General features: G+C 38.8%; 2 protein-coding genes across 2 annotated transcripts; both read right to left on the bottom strand.

Annotated features, from left to right (window-relative positions):
* Nucleotides 1-2,745: 2,745 nt before the first annotated feature.
* Nucleotides 2,746-4,681, bottom strand: LOC143884358 (TCP-1/cpn60 chaperonin family protein). Its single transcript, XM_077387872.1, has one exon. The coding sequence runs from the start codon at nucleotides 4,535-4,537 to the stop codon at nucleotides 2,936-2,938; it is 1,602 nt and encodes a 533-aa protein (XP_077243987.1). The 5' UTR covers nucleotides 4,538-4,681; the 3' UTR covers nucleotides 2,746-2,935.
* A 2,717-nt stretch (nucleotides 4,682-7,398) lies between these two features.
* LOC143882727 (palmitoyl-acyl carrier protein thioesterase, chloroplastic-like) lies at nucleotides 7,399-10,720 on the bottom strand. Its single transcript, XM_077386161.1, has 6 exons — nucleotides 10,328-10,720; nucleotides 9,493-9,626; nucleotides 8,748-8,861; nucleotides 8,488-8,656; nucleotides 7,933-8,001; nucleotides 7,399-7,728 (listed from the first exon to the last, which is right to left on the bottom strand). Exons 1-6 carry the CDS (start codon nucleotides 10,718-10,720, stop codon nucleotides 7,399-7,401), a joined length of 1,209 nt encoding a protein of 402 aa, XP_077242276.1.
* Between the last annotated feature and the right edge of the window lie 7,809 nt (nucleotides 10,721-18,529).

Here is an 18,529-nt window from a genome sequence, read left to right as displayed (position 1 = left end):
AATGGCTGACCAAATAATCAAAGCTCTGAGGTTCTAAGACACAATGGTGGCAAGATATTCAACAATCAAGAGTTTGGTAAGGACTTGCTCCTATTAGATGTTGTGGCATCATGAAGAGAGAGCTAAATTCGAAATATCTATTGGTAGATGATTCTCAAACTCTCATTAACCATTACCAGCAGTCTTCGAAATGGAAATGGAGTATTTAAGAGTGTATACCTATTCGATTCCTCGAGCTCTCCACATGATGCAAGTGACGATGCCATCATCCCATTGGTTTTTAGACCAAACCCTCAAGTAAGTGCTTTACATGTAGAGGTATGGAACACCTTTTCCTTTGAAAAGCCAACCAAATGATCAAACTTGATTGAACATGATGAAGGTGAAGAGGATATAACCTAAAAAAGGGCAGCCCAGCGCACGAGGCTCCCGCCATTGCGGGGTCTGGGGAGGGCTACATGTATGCAGCCTTACCCTTGCTTTGCAGAGGATATAACCTAAACAACCAAAAATGTTGATGAAGATGCGACCAAGGAATTGGAGCTTAATCCATTAACTCAAGACAATCAATCATCATTTGATGAGTGGTGACATCTTTAAAGCAAGATCTAGGGAATGGATGCGATTTGTATGGATTTGTGTGCATTTGAAAAAATGGAAAGCATATCCTACTGGTCTACATGAATTGGTGGAATTGCCAGTGTTGAATAGGCTTTGAATCATCTTCATAGGTTAAACGAAATTTACTTACTAGGGAAGGAGCTAGAGACAATTATAAATAGCTGTAGAGGGAGATGTTCTTCAACAAGTCCGAGAATTGTGATTTTTATGAGGTTGAAACAGGGAAGAGAGGTTGGACTGGTGAAGTAAGCTTGTAGGTCAAGTTTGACATTGTTTTCCTTTTGTGAGATCAATCTTTATTCCCTTGACCTTTCTATTTTGGCATTTACAAAAAGAAATTTGTATTGCTCCATTACATCAACGTCTATTTTTTTTCCCTTCTTCGAGTTGGAGGCTGCAACTTTAAATCCCAGCATTAAGTAAACAAAGCTAATAACAAACACTGCAGATGTCATTGAAAAGATGATGGTCAAGATATGCCCCTTACCTACGATACCTATACCCACAAACATGGTTTCAAATTTCGGTTTTGGAATGCGTTTCGGTCCTCATCGAAACCGAAATTTCAAAATTTCGGAGGAAATCCAACGAAATCGAATAAAGTAACATTTTATCTCGTACAATTTCGGCTGAAATTCCGGGCAAATATTAAATATTGAATAAAATCCGGATTTTTTGGTGATATTCCTTAGATTTCAGACCAAAATTTCGGGGAATGTTTCGAGTATTCCGGATTTCGGATTTCGGTCGAGATTTAAAACCATGCCCACAAAACCACTAACTTTTATGGTTTTACCACATGGCAATGGGCATTCCAACTCATTGTACAAAACCTGTCTTAACTGACATTCCCCAAAACATGACATATTACTACCAACATCAATAGCATCAAACTCACAAGGACTTTTGCACCCCCTAAGAAGCCACTATGACAAAGGAAAGTTGAAAGGTTTATGGATACCCTCCCACCTAAAAACACCTAAGTCGAAAACTTGTACGGTGCTCCAACCATGCTAAACCAACGGAGAAGGATAAAATGGAGCACCATGCTAATCCAACAGAGAAGGATAAAATATGTTACATCAATACACAAGTTTTGCATCAATGGATGGCATTAGTAGTTTATGTTTTATACACACACACATATGTATGCCACAAAAAGAGGATAAATATGTTAAATCAATATGCATGTTTTGTATCAGCGCATGAAATGAGCATTTTATGGCTTTACACACACACACACAATGTGTGCATTGAGTGTGCAGTTGAATGCAATTCATCAAATGATGCTTAACCTTGATCTAATTTGCAGATTGACTTATAGTTTTAAAGAACAATTGCACAAAAAGAAAACTATCAGCATCTCAAGCAGATCGATTGACCCAAGCAAAGACTCAAATTAAACTTTAGAAAGTCGTACAATGTTAAAACCAGTCATTGCTCAAGCAAACTCAATTTATCACAATCAATTCTAGAGTCAGCTGAGAGATTTCCAACCATGGTAATGGTAGAGGCTACACAATAACTTGCATTTCAGATTATGTAATCTTTGCACAAACTAAATGCCCGCATTCTCAAGCAAATCCAGGATGCACTTAGAAGCAGGACCCCAAGGTCCAGCAACATAGTGATACATCCACCCAACAGTTAACGGGTTAACAAACATCAATCCATCAGTTCCTACATCTACGGCTTTAAATAGAGATTTCAGTGTATAACCCACAAAATATAGCAAGCATAAAAGCATGCATGCATAACATGGATTCCACAACTACTTAAACGGTTCGACAGAAATAATAAATGCCCCATTCATTGAACTACAATGATAACGATTGCAACTGAATAACAGAGCAAATGAAGACTGTTAAAAAAAACTAAAAGAAAATTAACTAACGTTAGAAATAAACATAAAAGGGCGGCCCAGTGCACGAGGTTCCCGCCATTGCGGGGTCTGGGGAGGGCTAGATGTACACAGCCTTACCCTGCTTTGCAGAGAGGCTGTTTCTGTGACTCGAACCCGTGACCACCAGGTCACAATGGAGCAACCTTACCGTTGCGCCAAGGCTCGCCCTCAGAAATAAACATAAAGACTGTTAAAAAAAAGTGACCATAAAAACACCAAAGTTAAATGCAAATAAACCCACATTAGAAATAAACATCCGCAAACAAAACCACAAGCCTATAAGTGTTTTACCAGCACAATTCCAAAAAGAAGATGAGTACTTTAGCAAAAAACACAACAGAAATAGATAGCAAAACTAAAAGCTACCAAAAGCTTTCTCAGTCCAGTGGCATCATGCTATTTTTATAGAGATTATCTGACCGTAATTATGTCGTCGATCTTCAATATCACTCTCACGCACTCAGTCGCCAACGTAATCGCACTCGTACTCACCAACAACGGCTGCACCACGTTCTCCTCAAGAATATTAGTAATCTGCCCCTTCCTCACATTGATCCCCGCATTGATCTCCCCTTGCGCGTGACGATTTCTAAGCTCTGTCACAATAGTAATTGGATTCAACCCTGCATTTTCCGACAACGTATACGGAATCACCTCAAGCGCCTCCGCAAATGACTTCACACAATAACTCTCCATCCCTTGCAAAACCTTCGCCCATGCTCCAAGCTGCCTCGAAAGCTCAATCTCAGGCGCCCCACCTCCTGCAATCAAATACCTCTTACTCACCAAACACCTAATCACACACAAAGCATCGTGCAAGCTCCGCTCAGCCTCATCAATAACCAGCTGATTCGAACCCCGAACAAGCACAGTCGCAGTCCTTCCCATATCCTTAATCCCCATAATCTTCACAATCTTCCCATCCCCAACCGAAACCTCCTCCACACAATCCGCAAACCCTAATTTCTCCACGCGAAAATGTTCTATATTCGCAATAGGCAAACAATTCAGTGTTTTTGTAATAAACTCTATCTCATCCCTCTCCACATCCTTAATAACTAAAATCTTCGCCTTCGCAAGATAATGCAGCGACAGATCAGTCACAGCATCCCTCAAAATACTCTTCTGAATCAAAAGCACATTACATCCAGTCGCCTTAATCTTCTTAATCATCCCCAGTATATAATTCCTCTCCTCCTTCAAAATCCGATCCATCTGCGTATAATCCGAGACAATAATACTCTGCTCAATATCAGTCTTCGGAGGCGAGATCTGGAACTGGATAACCGCAATCTTCGCATTATCAACCCTAGTCGGACCGCCAGCAGAATGGCTAACCTTCTTATCAAAAACCAGACCCTTCACAAGCTCAGTATCATCTACAGTCCCGCCGAGCTTCTTCACAATCTTAACATCCCTAAGATCCGCCATCTCCGGCTTACCAGGATCCACAACAGAGAGCACAGCATCAACAGCTAAAGGCGCGAGGAGCGAAGAGTACTGACTCACAACCTTACTATTGAGAGAAGTAGATGCAGATTTAGTTAGGGCATCGCGATCCGAGAGCGAAACAGGGACCGCCATAGCGGTGAGGATATCAACAGCTTTTTGGGAGAGTTTATGGAGGGAATCTGAAATTAGGGTTGGGTGGATACCTAAATTGAGGAGGGAGAGGCAATGTTTGAGGAGGGAGCCGGCGATGACGACGACAGTGGTGGTGCCGTCACCGGCGACGACGTCTTGGGATTTGGAGAGATCGACGAGCATTTTGGCGGCGGGTTGGAGGACTTCCATTTTGTTGAGGATGGTGGCTCCGTCGTTGGTTATGATTACTTCACCGGAGGCTGTCGATATCATTTTGTCCATCCCTTTTGGGCCTAGGCTCGTTCGGACTGCGTCGGCTATGGCGGAGGCTGCGGCTATGTTGGCTCGGCGGATGTCGTCTTTGCGCTTGTTGTCGACGTAGCTCTCTGTTTTTGAGGTTGTGGAACGGGGGAGTACTGCGGTTGCCATGGTAGAGGGATGGAAGGAGGGAAGAAAAGTAGAAACCCTAACCCTAAGTTGGTAAAACCCTAACCCTAACTGGTGTAAAGTTTGGAAATGCGAGAGAGGGAAAGATATGTTGTAATAAAGTACCCTAAAACGTTGGGTATGTAGGGAGGCGTGAGGGGAGAAAGTGAATGAATCCTCTAGAAAAGGGAGTGGATTCGAGTAGTTTGAGTAACTTACATAAATGTCCTTGTCTAATCTAAACCATTGATTTAAGTTTAGTAACGAGAGTTTGTATGGTGAATGGCCCGTGTGTGCACGAGCAGCCCAAGAATACAGAGGGCCCGCATTGTTTGGGTGATCCAAGCCATTCATTTGTTGGGCCCTGGCATAGATAAGATGTGCCCAGAAAATCTTCTCCATAGGCTGATCTCAACCCTCTGATCTGTGGAGGTTTTTATACTGTGCCGTCTATTTTAAACCTCCACAGATCGGAGGGTTGATCATCCTATGGAGAAGATTTTCTTGGCACACCCTATCTACATCAAGGACCAACAAATGAATGGTTTAGATCACCTAAATACTGAGGGCCGCTCTGTGTTTGCATGAAAGGCCTTACACGTTAACATTAGTGGTGGCCACATTTTATATAGGCTGGATTTTTTTAAATGATAAATCTGTGTCTCAAAGCGGTGAGAGAGGTGGGTGAAATCAGACATTTTATTATCGTTGTTGAAGGTGTGTGAAATGGAAACTAATGTACATGTCATAAACAGATGCCCCTAATTGTTGGGGTTCCAGGTGAAAGCAAAGATCCCACATCTGAAGTGTAATAGATGTGGATGGGCTTTATAAAGGACTTGGGCACCCTCCCCTTAATGGTTAGCTTTTACGGGCGAGTTCTACCCATGTCCGGACACTAATTCCATTGAACCTCTAACTCAGTTAGAGCACGGACCTCTAACTCATTGGAACCGTTCCTCCCAATTGTCCAAGAGAACACATCATCCAAGTGGTTCCTAGTGATATCACCAATGCCCGTCAGACCTTAGTTGCCAAAATTGAGCTTTTAGCATATGCTTGGTGGTGGGAGAACACAAGACTGGGGAAAGTAAAGTTTGTATCAAAGTTGTTGCTTGTCTTAATGATTTAAAAGAAATTCCATCACGAGATAGAAATAATTATCTTTATTTTATTTTATAAACTTAATCTAGCCTCAAGATTGAGAAATTTTACTTTAGTTTAAGATCGACTTGGACTATGAATCCTAAACCAGAAGCATTTTTTTGAAATTGAATGAAATATATTTATGCTAAAGTGATTAATATGAAACCAAGGATAAGCTTGCATGATCCTCATTCAATTTCAGGAGTCCCTTCTAAAGAATACCATTGGCCTGTTCTATAAACTTGATCGATCTAACATCCTTTTCCATTCTATGTAAAATTTTATCCTCGGTGGAGGTGAGCTCAATCGGTTCTGTTTTCCAAGTCGTGAAGTTTTTGCATCATAGCTACATATTGACAATTTAGACATCCAGATCCTAAGCCTGCCTTTATGGTTGGATTAAGTGACTCTATCTAGAAGATCAACTGCATACTTGTTCATGGTTTTAAATTTCGGCCGAAATGCCGAAATTTCGGATTACGGGGCCGCCGGCGCCGGCGCCGAATGTACTTTGAACTGAAATGTTACATGATTTCCTCGAAAATTTTGCCGAATCGACCTTTTCATCCTTATTAACTTAAAAATTTTCTACCAAAATATTAAAGATTTCCATCGAAATGGTTGAAATTTACACCAAAGTTTTTTATACATTTCAGTTAAAATTTTTTTTTAAAAAAAACAAAATTTTACATGATTTCGGCCAAAATTTTCATCGAAACTGAAACCATCACAGAAACCGACATTTAAAACCTTGCTTGTTCTTTATGGTCGAGCTAGCTATTATAACCGGATACAATTACTGAAAAGGGCAAGGAAAATAGCGATGTGAATATGCATTTAAAAAAAAATTAGGACATGTAAATGGATCCGGGCATCCCATGCTACGAGAAAGGATGCAAAACATGTATACATAAAATGCCATAAAACTTAAATGGATGTAATTTAGAAGACGATGTACTTCATGTCAGAAGGATTCAATGGGGCTGATTGCCACGTACACTGCTGCTGGGTGTTCCAAGTAAACAAAAGGGGCGGTATCACTTCCCTTTTTCTTTGGAACATTTCTCCAGCCTAAGTGGGCTCTCTAGTTATTGTGCCCTTTTTCTTTGGAACATTTCTCTAGCCTAAGTGGGCTCTCTAGTTATTGTGCAGTTATTAAGGCATAGAACGTCTATATAAAGTAGCCCCATCTTCTTCTAGAGGCACAAATATACTTGCTCAGGGGGGCCCTAAACCTCTAGGAAATGCCCCCATTCATCATCATCGGTGGTTTTTTCCCTCTGTTTTTGAAAATCATAAACTGTAGTGAATGACATATACACCGAATGTACAGCGTATACATATTCAGCTCAACTAAAATCAAGATGAATACTGAATATACACAATTCATCACTTGCATCCAATACTTTATTAATGAATACCTTGGCTTGTAATGCCTTTTGTGAAAGAAAACTGGATAATACAAAAGCACAACGATTTACCACCTCGACCACCTGATCACAGCTTCTAAATTCCCCATTCATGGTTTCTAAAATTTAAGCCTTCTTTTTTGTCTGCGTTCCTTCCATTCGCATACACCGCCTACCTTTTTTAGTAGGACTTTGCCATGGAATAATGGAATATAGGCATCATTACAACTTGAGGCCAATGGAAAGATTGAGCTGAAGTGAAGTAAGAACCCCATCTTGCTTCAAGCCTTTTGTGAAGTCTATAATTCGTTAAGTTGAAAATGGCTTGGTGGAGACCTTCTTTCTCCATGTTGTCCTTCCTCTAACAATCTCTTCATTTTTAGATTCCCCTTTTATCTGGAGTAGATGTGTATATCTTAATGGCCATTTATCAAAAGAACCCAACAGTCCATGGCCCTCAAGAATTTGTCGTGTCAAAGAAAATCTTCTACGTAGATTCATGTCATTTTCTTCTTCATGGATTGAATCTTCATCTGGTTCACAGAGGGACTGCACCATTTCTGAACTTCCACATTCTCTTCTGTATTCTAGAATGATACTGGAAAGTTGGTGACCCTCGAAAAACAAGTCAGGAATTGCCTGGAAAAGAAATAATTCAGATCTATTTAGATTTTATCATGGCAATTTTTTTTCTTCATTTCTCTTTTTGGCATGTTAAGATGTGTGTGTGTGTGTGTGTGTTTGTGAGGCGGGGGGCGGGGGGCGCGGGCTGGCCTTGATCCCTAAAACCTTTGCCTGAGAAATATCCCTAGTGCAAATTGATGACATAGCAACTGTCTTCACCTCTAGCATCCATCCGACATATTTGACATTGTTGACATGGTGGTTCATATCCAAGTCACTCCTCTTTGGCTGCAACATCCAAAATTGCATTATTTAGTGATGTAAAATACAATCATAAATGGCACTGTAAGGAAAAATGGAAAAATAAAGAAGGTTGGAACCCAAATTGTATAATTTGTTCTTTCATTTTTGGAGGAATTCAATTTTATTGTAGTAATTTGAAATGAGAATTGTAAGGGAGGCAAAGCTCTGAAGGAAGATCCCAAATGATAAGAGTTTAAAAACTTGTCAAGTACTTAAAACTCATCTGTGTGGCAGTAAAAACTAAAAAACTCAATTGTCTCACTTGAAAATTTCAAACTGAATACATAAAACAAAGCCTCAATAATCAGTCTAGACATCTTTTTAAACTTGAAAAACTCAATTGAGTACCATCAAATTTTTTTAGGTGGCTTTGTAGAGATTTTATTTTTATTTGAAACGATGCTGTTAAATCACAAGTTCAAAGCATGATTACATCAGTACGAAGTTATGAAACAGTAGTTCAATGTTTACCTTCAAGTCAGAATTCGCATACTTGGCCTTATCATCTAACTTTATTATCTTTTCAAGGAGATCTTCTTGGATTGCTTGCCTGTTGACAAACCAAGGCGAAATCTCAGCTCTCACCTCTTCTGGCATTTTTGATAGGCACCTTGTTTGTTGGTTCATCATCACCCAAGTACTGCACATGTTCAATTCCTTCAGATCAGCACATGCCCAATAAAAGCATCAATAAGAAAAAGAGGCAGAAGATATGTACTCAAGAGTCTTGCCTGGTCGCAAGACCAAACACGTGTCCTGTCAGGTGACTTCGTATCATCCAATCTCTTCGCATTCCATTCTTCCCTGATGCTCCTACCCATGTGTCAATCTCCACTACTTCTCCCCTACAATTCCGAAAGTCCATGAAGTTTTCAGGTTATGGTTTTGGATATATGTTCAAGCGAGGTGAAAGTGTAGAAAGGAGGTGAAAGTCCATGAAATGAAAGGTAGGAACAGAATTTCTGGGAACGTTCCATTCCGATATGAAAACCGGAACAAAAAACACCAGCTTTCTGGTTTTATTTGTTATATATTTTTTACCATTCTTTTAGAAAAGTCCATTGCCTTTTAAGGGCCTACTCAGTTGACAAAACCATCTTCAATCAAATGGGGTGCTTGTGTTAACAATCACAAAAGCTTTTCTTTAACTGGATTACATAGATGGTATTTGCATTATGTTGATTTTAGATAGATTTTCTCATGGATTAATAAATGATAGGTCTAACAAACTATGTAGTTATACTTTGCTTTAATTTCTCTATTCTTCTTCCCATTTTCCTCTTCTTTGTCGTAAAAATTATTACATCTTTTTTTGAAACGGAGTAATGGGCACTGAAATTGTTCCATTCCAAAAGAAACACAAAAAATGCCTTTCAGAACAGAATTGAGAATTACTAAACACCTTCTAAGCATTCATGCAATAACAACAATTTTGATGATGATGATGATGATGGCGACGATGATGACAGAACTCACCAGATGGGATAGCTATCGACTTGGACTTGCATCCTTGTAACAACCCATATTAGACTGTTTCTTATCATTCCATGGGTTGCTCCGAATCCATCGCCGAGGAGACCCGACATCCATACATGGTTCAAGGCAGTTTCCTACAATGCTCACAGTGATCCATAAAATAAAAGAACTTCTATCACCCAAATTATATTATTAGAGTATAAACCGTAGTTGCCAGAGTGGGAAACCAGTGTGAGGAGCGATGCGGTAAGCGAAACCGGGAAGCGAGGAGTTCAGAATAGAGAAAATACAGGAAGCGAAAAGCTCTAAAAAGGTAAAAAGAGAATGTGTGAAAAGCGTCATTGAAATTCAATATAAAACATGTAAGACACCTCATCGGAAGCGAACAAGGAGTACTTAGAAAGAGTAGGATTGTAGTAGGTTAGGGAGTAAGGGTTAATATACATAAGGATTACAAGTAGAAAATAAGACTTTGTAACTAATTAGAATTACAAGTTTTAGGAAATGATAAAATATTCTTTTGGTAAGGAATAATCACCTAAATAGTAAGCGTACTTTTAATTAAGAGGAAACACGTAGGAAGGGTCTGGGAAGTGCGCTTCTCCTAAATTTGGGAAGCAGGAAAAACTTAGCTTTCGAAGCGAGTTTTTGGGGAAGTAAGCTTCCCATCCAACTAGGAAGTTTCTAGTAACTATGGTCTAAACATCAGGAAATGACAACATAAAATACCCTACTAGGACAGAACTATATAAATTCTCTCTCTAGATGGATAGATTTTATCACCATTACTTTGTCCAATGAATCTAAGATATAACAACAAGAGCTAGGTTATTACCTGAAGAAGATTGAGGATGCTCTCTAAAGTTGCAGTATTATCAGGGCCAACTTCATAGGACCGTATGACAACGGTCTGTCGATATCCGACATCACCTTCAATGATGAGCCCTTGTCGGAAAGGATCAACCAGTTGCTTCTTTGTTGGGATGTTTTGACGATTTGTTTTTCTTTCAGTGTAGGCAGTTTCAGCCACGGACGCAACTGAAGTGAAAGCGGCGGCGGTGGTGGCACCAACTGACTGGCTCAGGCCATCAACTTTTGTTGTAGCCATACTAGTACTCCCATTTAATTTGATGGAGTTTAGTTTCTGTATGTGGCTTGTTGGACCATTTTCTCTATCAGAGGAGCATTTGGTAGGATAGTAGAAGGCATGGGAGTAGAGAGATGCCATTGTTGGAGTGAGAAGAAAGGAAGGAGATTGGAAAGTGATGGGTGGGGTGGTGTTCTTATAGTTGGGGTAAGGGTGGTTTGAAGGCAGAAGGGTCAAGTAATGTTGGGTGGAGAGACAAAAGAGGTGATATTTTTTTTGTTATAGGAAGATGAATTCATCAAGGCCTTGGGTTATTGCGAGAACATGGCCTCTCAGGAGGAAGCATAGGCACTACCGATTGGTATTTGGACAAAAAAAAGCCTTAGTTTTGGCCTTGGCTGTGGAAAGAACAAAGATGTTGAGAGGGGATGAGGGGTGACACCAGTTCCTTTCTCATCTTCCTATGTGCTTGGATTTGGACTTTTCCCAAGATGTGGAAATAACATTTCCACACCTTTTGCGCAAGGGGCGAAAAGGTTTATCCTTGGCAAGCAACAATAGTTTCTTCAGTAAAAACAAGAATTTGAGGATCCTTTCAATTGGAAGCAAGAGAGGAGGAAACTTGGTATTGGGAGAACAGTCAGGTTGAGTTGGTAATGAACTTTAGTGAGCAAGGGAAAGGAACCGGCGGTCCGTAACATAAAGGTCAGGTGGAAGGTAGTTTGGAACCATGCAAATTCAGGTGCATAAGCGTCTTAGAACCCATTGATTCGGTTTAAGTTACCGGTTGATTCGGTTTTAATTTTTGTCCCAGTCAAAGAAAAATCCATCTTAGAACCTTTGATTTTATTTCCAGTTTCAATTCACAAATGAAATTAACTTAAAATAATTTCATTAGCAAATAATGACCAATTTGTGTAGTATCGAAGAGGACCAGAGTACATGAAGGTAGGGCTGCAACTCGGGTCGGGCGGGTCGGGTTTTGGAGAACCCAACCCTACCCGAGAAATATCTCGGGTCGGGTCGGGTCGGGTTTTTTTTCAGAAAACCCACGATTCCCAAACCCGGCCCTACCCATGATAAATCTCGGGTCGGTTCGGGTCGGGTCGGGTTTTTTCATGTTGACGCAAATTTTTAAGGAAAATTCTTGTTTGGCAAGGCAACTCAACTCATAGAAGCAGAAATTACACTCACATTACACTTGAATCAAACAATGATGTAATTACACTCACATCACACTTGAATCAAACAATGCTGTAATCAAACAATGTTGTAATTACAATCAAACAAAGCTGAATCAAACACTTGAATCAACTCCAACTCATAGAAGCAGAAATTACACTCACATACAGTAACAGTGGGTGCGTGGGTTTTCACTTTTAACTTTGGGATAATTACATTTACACCCCCTCTAGTTTCTGACACATCCACTTCCACCCCTATAGTTTAAAACGTGACAAATACACCCCTGTAGTTTCAATTTGTTTAAGGTTTGCCCCCTCAGCTGAAGGTTCGTCCATAGATTGAAGGGTTAGGATGATCCAATGGAGCTGATTTTTTGGGCACACCATATCTATGCCGGGACCCATCAAATGAACGCTTTGGATCATCCAAATAATGTGGGCCCCTACCCGAATCCAAACACTACCAAAAAATCATCCAAATAATGTGGGCTCACATTATTTGGATGATCCAAAGCGTTCGTTTGATGGGTCCTGACATAGATAGGGTGTGCCCAAAAAATCAGCTCCATCGGATCATCCTAACCCTTCAATCTATGGACGAACCTTCAGCTGAGGGGGCCTACCTTAAACAAATTGAAACTACAAGGGTGTATTTGTCACGTTTTAAACTATAGGGGTGGAAGTGGATGTGTCAGAAACTAGAGGGGGTGTAAATGTAATTATCCATTTAACTTTTAACTAACAATAGAAAAAATGTACATACTATAACTTATGTAACTCGGGTCGGGTTGGGTCGGGTCGGGCCCCTCAAACCCGGCTCGACCCGAGATTCATGCGGGCTTTTGAATGCTGAACCCGGCTCGACCCAAAACGCATGAAACCTGAACCCGACCCAGGCTATTTTTGGGTCGGGTCGATGCGGGTCGGGTAAAACCCGGCTTGAGTTGCAGCCCTACATGAAGGATACAAAACATTCATTTTCATGATATCGCTTTTGACATGGAGTGAGGGTGGTCATAACTATTGACAATTGAATACTTTCTCTGCCACTTAGGCCTGGTTCGTTTTGGATTTTGAGAATTGATTTTGAGTTTAAAACTGATTGTTGGACTGAATAATCAATTTTAACGCAAAAACCAAAGGACGCACGATCGGTTCTCAAGATCCAAAACAAACAGGGCCAACGAACAAGGCCATAGTAGTAGAATGAATTCGAATTTTTGGATCATTCAAGCGAATGCTAGGTTTTGTCTTCTTTATATTTCCTCTATTGGTGTGACTCTCAACTTGTAATGTTGTGGGTCAAACAGAACTTTCATGAGTCTTGAGGCTCTTGACTATTGAATCCAAACTTGGAGTCGCAATACCATTTCCTTGTTTTTATTTTGTTGTATTACAACTTGAGATGAATAGAGAGTAGAGGAGAAGGGAGGGATTTTGGGTTTGGTATGTTAGTTTAGAACAGATCTTGGAATGGTTTGAGGAGAATTTATATGACGGGTGGCCGTGAAAACACGTGAAGTCTAAAAAGGTAGGTACATCCCACTTTTTTTGATGATCCAAACCGTTCATATGTTTGGGCACAACATAAATAGGTTATGGCCCAAAAATCATTTCCATAGGATGATCCTAACCCTCCGATCTGAACTGATATGAATATGGAGATTTCCAAAAATCATTTATGGAATCTTCTACAGATCGGAGGGTTAGGATCATCCTATGGAAATGATTTTTGGGGCACAACCTAAATAGGAAATGATTTTTGGGGCACAACCTATTTACGTTGTGCCCAAACATATGAACGGTTTGAATCATAAAAAAAAGAGTGGGCCATACCTACTTTTTTGGACTTCACGTGTTTTCACGGCCACCCATCATATAAATTCTCTGGTTTGAGTAAAGAGAGAGTTAAAATAAGAGAAACTGAGTTGGGGTCTTTGAGGGAGGACTCTAGAAATTTAATTTAGTGAGAAGGTTTTGCCCATGATTTGCTGCATTTTTTTGTTCCAGTTAAAACTTTTCTTGGCAGAACCCTTGAACAAGGTTTTGATCAAAGATTGTTGGATCAAGGGCCTACGATCATCCAATCAAGGTACTCTTAGCGGCATTTCGTGTGCCTTGTGGTTGCCATTTGGATCAATGGATTCGATCAAATAAATGAGACAGAAGTGGGGCCCAATGTCTTTTAGGATTGAGCCTAAAAGTGACTTTCCTTTTAACATTTTCTTTAAATAGGACAGAAGGGGGGGCCAGTGTATTTTAGGAAGGAGCCTAAAAGTGACTTTCTTTTAAGGCTGAAAAATGGAGGCTAAAATAAAAATAAAGAAAGTAGGATTACAGCATATATAAACAAATCAATGGCTTGAGGCCCACCAATCATGGTTCTGTTTGAAAATTTTACATGGAAAATATTTTTTTTCTAGTGTTTTAACTTATTTTTCATGGATTTTTTCCAAAAATATTTTTTTTTGTGTGTTTGTAAGGAAAAGTGCTAACCTATTGAATCCCTGGAGAAAACACAATTTGCAAATTCAAAGAGTGACTATCAAACACGAGAATTTATATGATGGGTGGCTGTGAAAACACGTGAAGTCTAAAAAAGTAGGTACGGCCCACTTTTTTTATGATCCAAGCCGTTCATCTGTTTGGGCACAACGTAAACAGGTTGTGCCCCAAAAGTCATTTCCATAGGATGATCCTAACCCTCCGATCTGTAGAAGATTCCATAAATGATTTTTGGAAATCTCCATTTTGGTGAAATTACCAAATTACTAAGGGTTTGCAAAACGTAAATACTAGCAGAAAGAGTGTGAAAACCACTCTTCCAAAACCCAAAAAACTACAAAAATCATTTTAAAAACAAATCTATTGAAACCTATTTTTAAAGCAATTAAAGAATTATTTTTGAAAATAAATTTATTAAAAAATAGTTCACATTTTAAAAGACAAACATAGGCGTTGTGTTCTCTATAATTAGGGATTTGCTAGGCACTTTCGCATAAAGTCATCTCGCGGATCACTTTTTTATGGAGAGAACTGCCCTTCACCTCGGTCCACACATATAAATGAAATGAATAAGACAAAATCTGCTTTTTAGGCAACCCAAAACTTAGAAACTATCATATCAGTCTCGGTAATAAAGCCTCTTTTTGGATGGTTTCTCAGATCATGAACTTCTAAAGAATAACAGTGGACTATTATTTATAGCTACTGATACTGGCACTACAAATGTTTTAATAACTGCTCAAACTCAGCTAATGTAGCTGATTTATATGGTAATTCCGCCAACATTTGTAGCCGATTTATATTGAGAAAAGAGTTCCTATACCCTAATGTAGATAACTTATCTACACCCTAGCTTAAAATATAGTGAGGCCGCATTGTTTGGGTGATCCAGAGCATTCATTTGATGGACGCTCTCATAAATAGTATGTGCCCAAAAAATCAGCTTCATAGGATCATTCTAACCCTTCGAACTATGGAGGCAAAAAATGGACAGATTTGTGAAGGTTTATACACGTCCATTTTTCCCTCCACAAATCGTAGGGTTGCAATGGTCCTATGGAGCTGATATTTTGAGCACACCCTATCTATGTAAGGACCTATCAAATGAATGCTTTGGATTCCCCCAAACATTACGGCCCCCATTGTATTTTAAGCCTAGGGTGTAGATAAGTTATCTGCACTATATAGGATGTAGGAACTCTTTTCTTCTTCCCATAGGAGATGCTGATACTCGACAGTAGCTTGAGTACTGTAGCAATCGTGAAGACCTAATTAAAAAAGTATTGATTAAACATATTAATTAGTGTCATTATCAAAATACGGCGGTGGATGCCAGTCCCATATGTGTACCTGCACATGTATGTATGTATGTATGGCCAATTCGTCATTTTAGAATAATAACCGGTAAAATAAATGGAAGTGGTCCCTGAATGAGAGTCAAATGATCATATGCATTGTGTTTGTTTAAATTTTCCAATCGTTAAGTAAAAAATAAGAAATAAAAAACTCCAATAGCCTAAAGATTCTTCCAACAACAAAGGGCCATTTTCTCGACCCCATTTTACCTACCAAAAAAAAACACAAAGGGCCACATACCAAATGGTGCAGTCTATATTTCCATCTTATATTAGTAATCAACTAAGAAAGGAAACTTAGGGAAATAATATGTTCACTTGATATCGACACCCCAACGCTTCTCTTTTGCCTATCATTGGCTTTTTTCTTTTCTTTTTTTCCTTTGCCTTCTTGGTTGGTGGGAGTGGCGTGACGAATTTACATGATCTGGACAACCAACCACCTAAATTGTCCTCTACCTGAGCTTTGACAAAAAAGAAAGTGAGCTCGAATCCCACGTTAAAAAGCACCGTGGAAGTGACTAAATCGTCTCTCATTTCCACTTTTGTCTTTACTAGTAAAAAATTGCACGTGCGATGACACACTAAGATCGTCAGATACGATTTTAGGGTACCTAATGAGAGAAAAATAAACGAACTTTCTAACCCATCTCATTCTACTTTTTCAAGTTTAAATGATGTTGAAAATAAATGATAATTGCTGATGTTATTTTTCAATTTATGTTTTGGTCGATGGAGGGTCATTAGTGCTGTTGATGAAAAGTTAAAAAAAACAGTCAGTATATTAGAGAAATATTAAGGTTAATGTTAAAAACCCCATTCGAAAAATTAATTGTGTAGATTACATATTCATTTATATTACCTATCGCATGGGAAATTGTGAAAAATACTAATCTCAAATCCTCTAGAAAAGCAAAAAAAATTACCTAAAATCTGTAGAAAATTCTACATATTCATCTATATTACACATTAATTTTTGTCGATGTCGTGTGCTAAAGTCAGACACGTATGGTGGCTGGTCTAAATTTTAGGTCCTAAAAACTTGTACCCAAGAGAAATCTTTATTGCATTTTGGAAGAAAAACATTTATATGGAAAAAACAATTCAATTAGGCAAATGTCCTCTTTCCATGATTTAAAGGGAATTGATATGGTTATGGTTAAATTAGAATGATGTTATCATAAATTGAAGGTCCCTCTAAATAAAAATTAAATAGGGTTGATTGTTGATAAATATTTATTGGATTGCAGGAAAAAATTGGGGGAAATCTCTTTTCCCCATGATTTAGAGGGAAATGATGGGATTAGTAAGCCCGTGTAGTGACGTATTGTTTTTTAATAAACAAGCAGGGGTCCCCGCCAAACCCCAGCTTACCTATCAAAAAACAATGTCCATATGATCATTCCCATATGATGATCCTACCCTACAGTCTATAGAGGAATGGTATATTTTGAAAACCTCTATAGATCATTTGGTGGGGATCATCCTATGGAAATGATTTTTCGAGGAATGGTATATTTTGGAAACCTCTATAGATCATTGAGTTGGGATCATCCTATGGAAATGATTTTTCGCACACAATCTATGTTGTAAGTCCCTATAGTCAAGCATTTTTCAACAAGTACCGTACAACCTATACCATAGGATGATCCAAACCAGACCATCCATTTGATGGGCAACAATATAAATCAATTGTTCCCAAAAATCATTTCCATATGATGATCCTAGCCCTACAAACCTTGTCATACAACCTATTTACATTGTGGCCCATCAAATGGATGGATCGGATAATCCTATGGTGTAAGACGTATAGAACTTGTGAGTGCCTACAAACATCTAGGTTTTGTGGCCCACAATATCTTAATTTCTCATTTATCCTGAGAAATTGTATGATGAAAGGCCGTATAAACACGTAAAGGTGGTACGACAGAGGTGCCACCCTTGATATTTGATCCAACAGTGAGCTTCTGTTGGATCAAATATCAAGGGTGGGATGATGGGTACGTCATACGTGTTCATGTGGCTTTTCATCATATAATTTCTCAAACGGATTTTTTAAGATTTTTTTTTTGTATAGGAATTTGCTAGCCACCATCGCCGAGGCCAGTTGTCGGCTTGTCGCCCATCCTTTGCTGCAAAGATTGGCAGAATACTAAGTTTTAAATGAAAAATTATGGAAAAAATACCAAAACAATTTGTAAAATATGACAATTACGGAAAAAACTACAAAAAAGATAACATTTATGACGATTACGAAAAAAAGGGCAGAATTAAAAGGAGACAGGTGCGTTTTTTTGTCCTATTGTAGGGGTAAGAGGGTCACGGAAATGACGAAAAAACCATAGAAACCAAGGAGATTTACGAAAGAAAAGCTACCAACAGGCGGGACATGAGGAGAATTTCACGAAAAGAACGTGCCGAAAAATATAGGATTGTCCCTTTTAGTATAGTAAGGATTTTCCAAACGAAATCCTATGTTGGAAGCCTTTTCCATAAAATATTGATATCCCTAAAGAGTGAAAACTATTGTTGGACCAAACATCACTATGTACAAGTGCAAATGTTGGTTTGGTAACATGATCATTAATAGAAAAGGATTACTTATTGTTCTTACTATCTGAGTATGTATCACAATTAGTACAAAAACAAAATCTGAGAAGCAACATCTTTATTAATAATTAAACTAGAAGATAATATATAATTCAATCAATCTTTATATGGGTGACCTAAATGTCTAAACCTCAAATACCACAAATCACGCCTTACTTGAGAATTTATTTAAGATGGGAAAGAAGCAAACCTTCACATGGATCTTCCCCATGCACAAGTCTGGTACAACAACAAGAAGAAAATAAAATATAATAATTATTTTCTACTAACTAACCTAAGAAAAGTAAATTAATTTG

This window comes from Tasmannia lanceolata, unplaced genomic scaffold (genome assembly GCF_043159265.1).
Source record: "Tasmannia lanceolata isolate RefF3 unplaced genomic scaffold, GAP_Taslan_0.1 ptg000008l, whole genome shotgun sequence".
NCBI classification, from domain to species: domain Eukaryota; kingdom Viridiplantae; phylum Streptophyta; class Magnoliopsida; order Canellales; family Winteraceae; genus Tasmannia; species Tasmannia lanceolata.
This window is presented reverse-complemented; position numbering and strand designations above follow the sequence as displayed.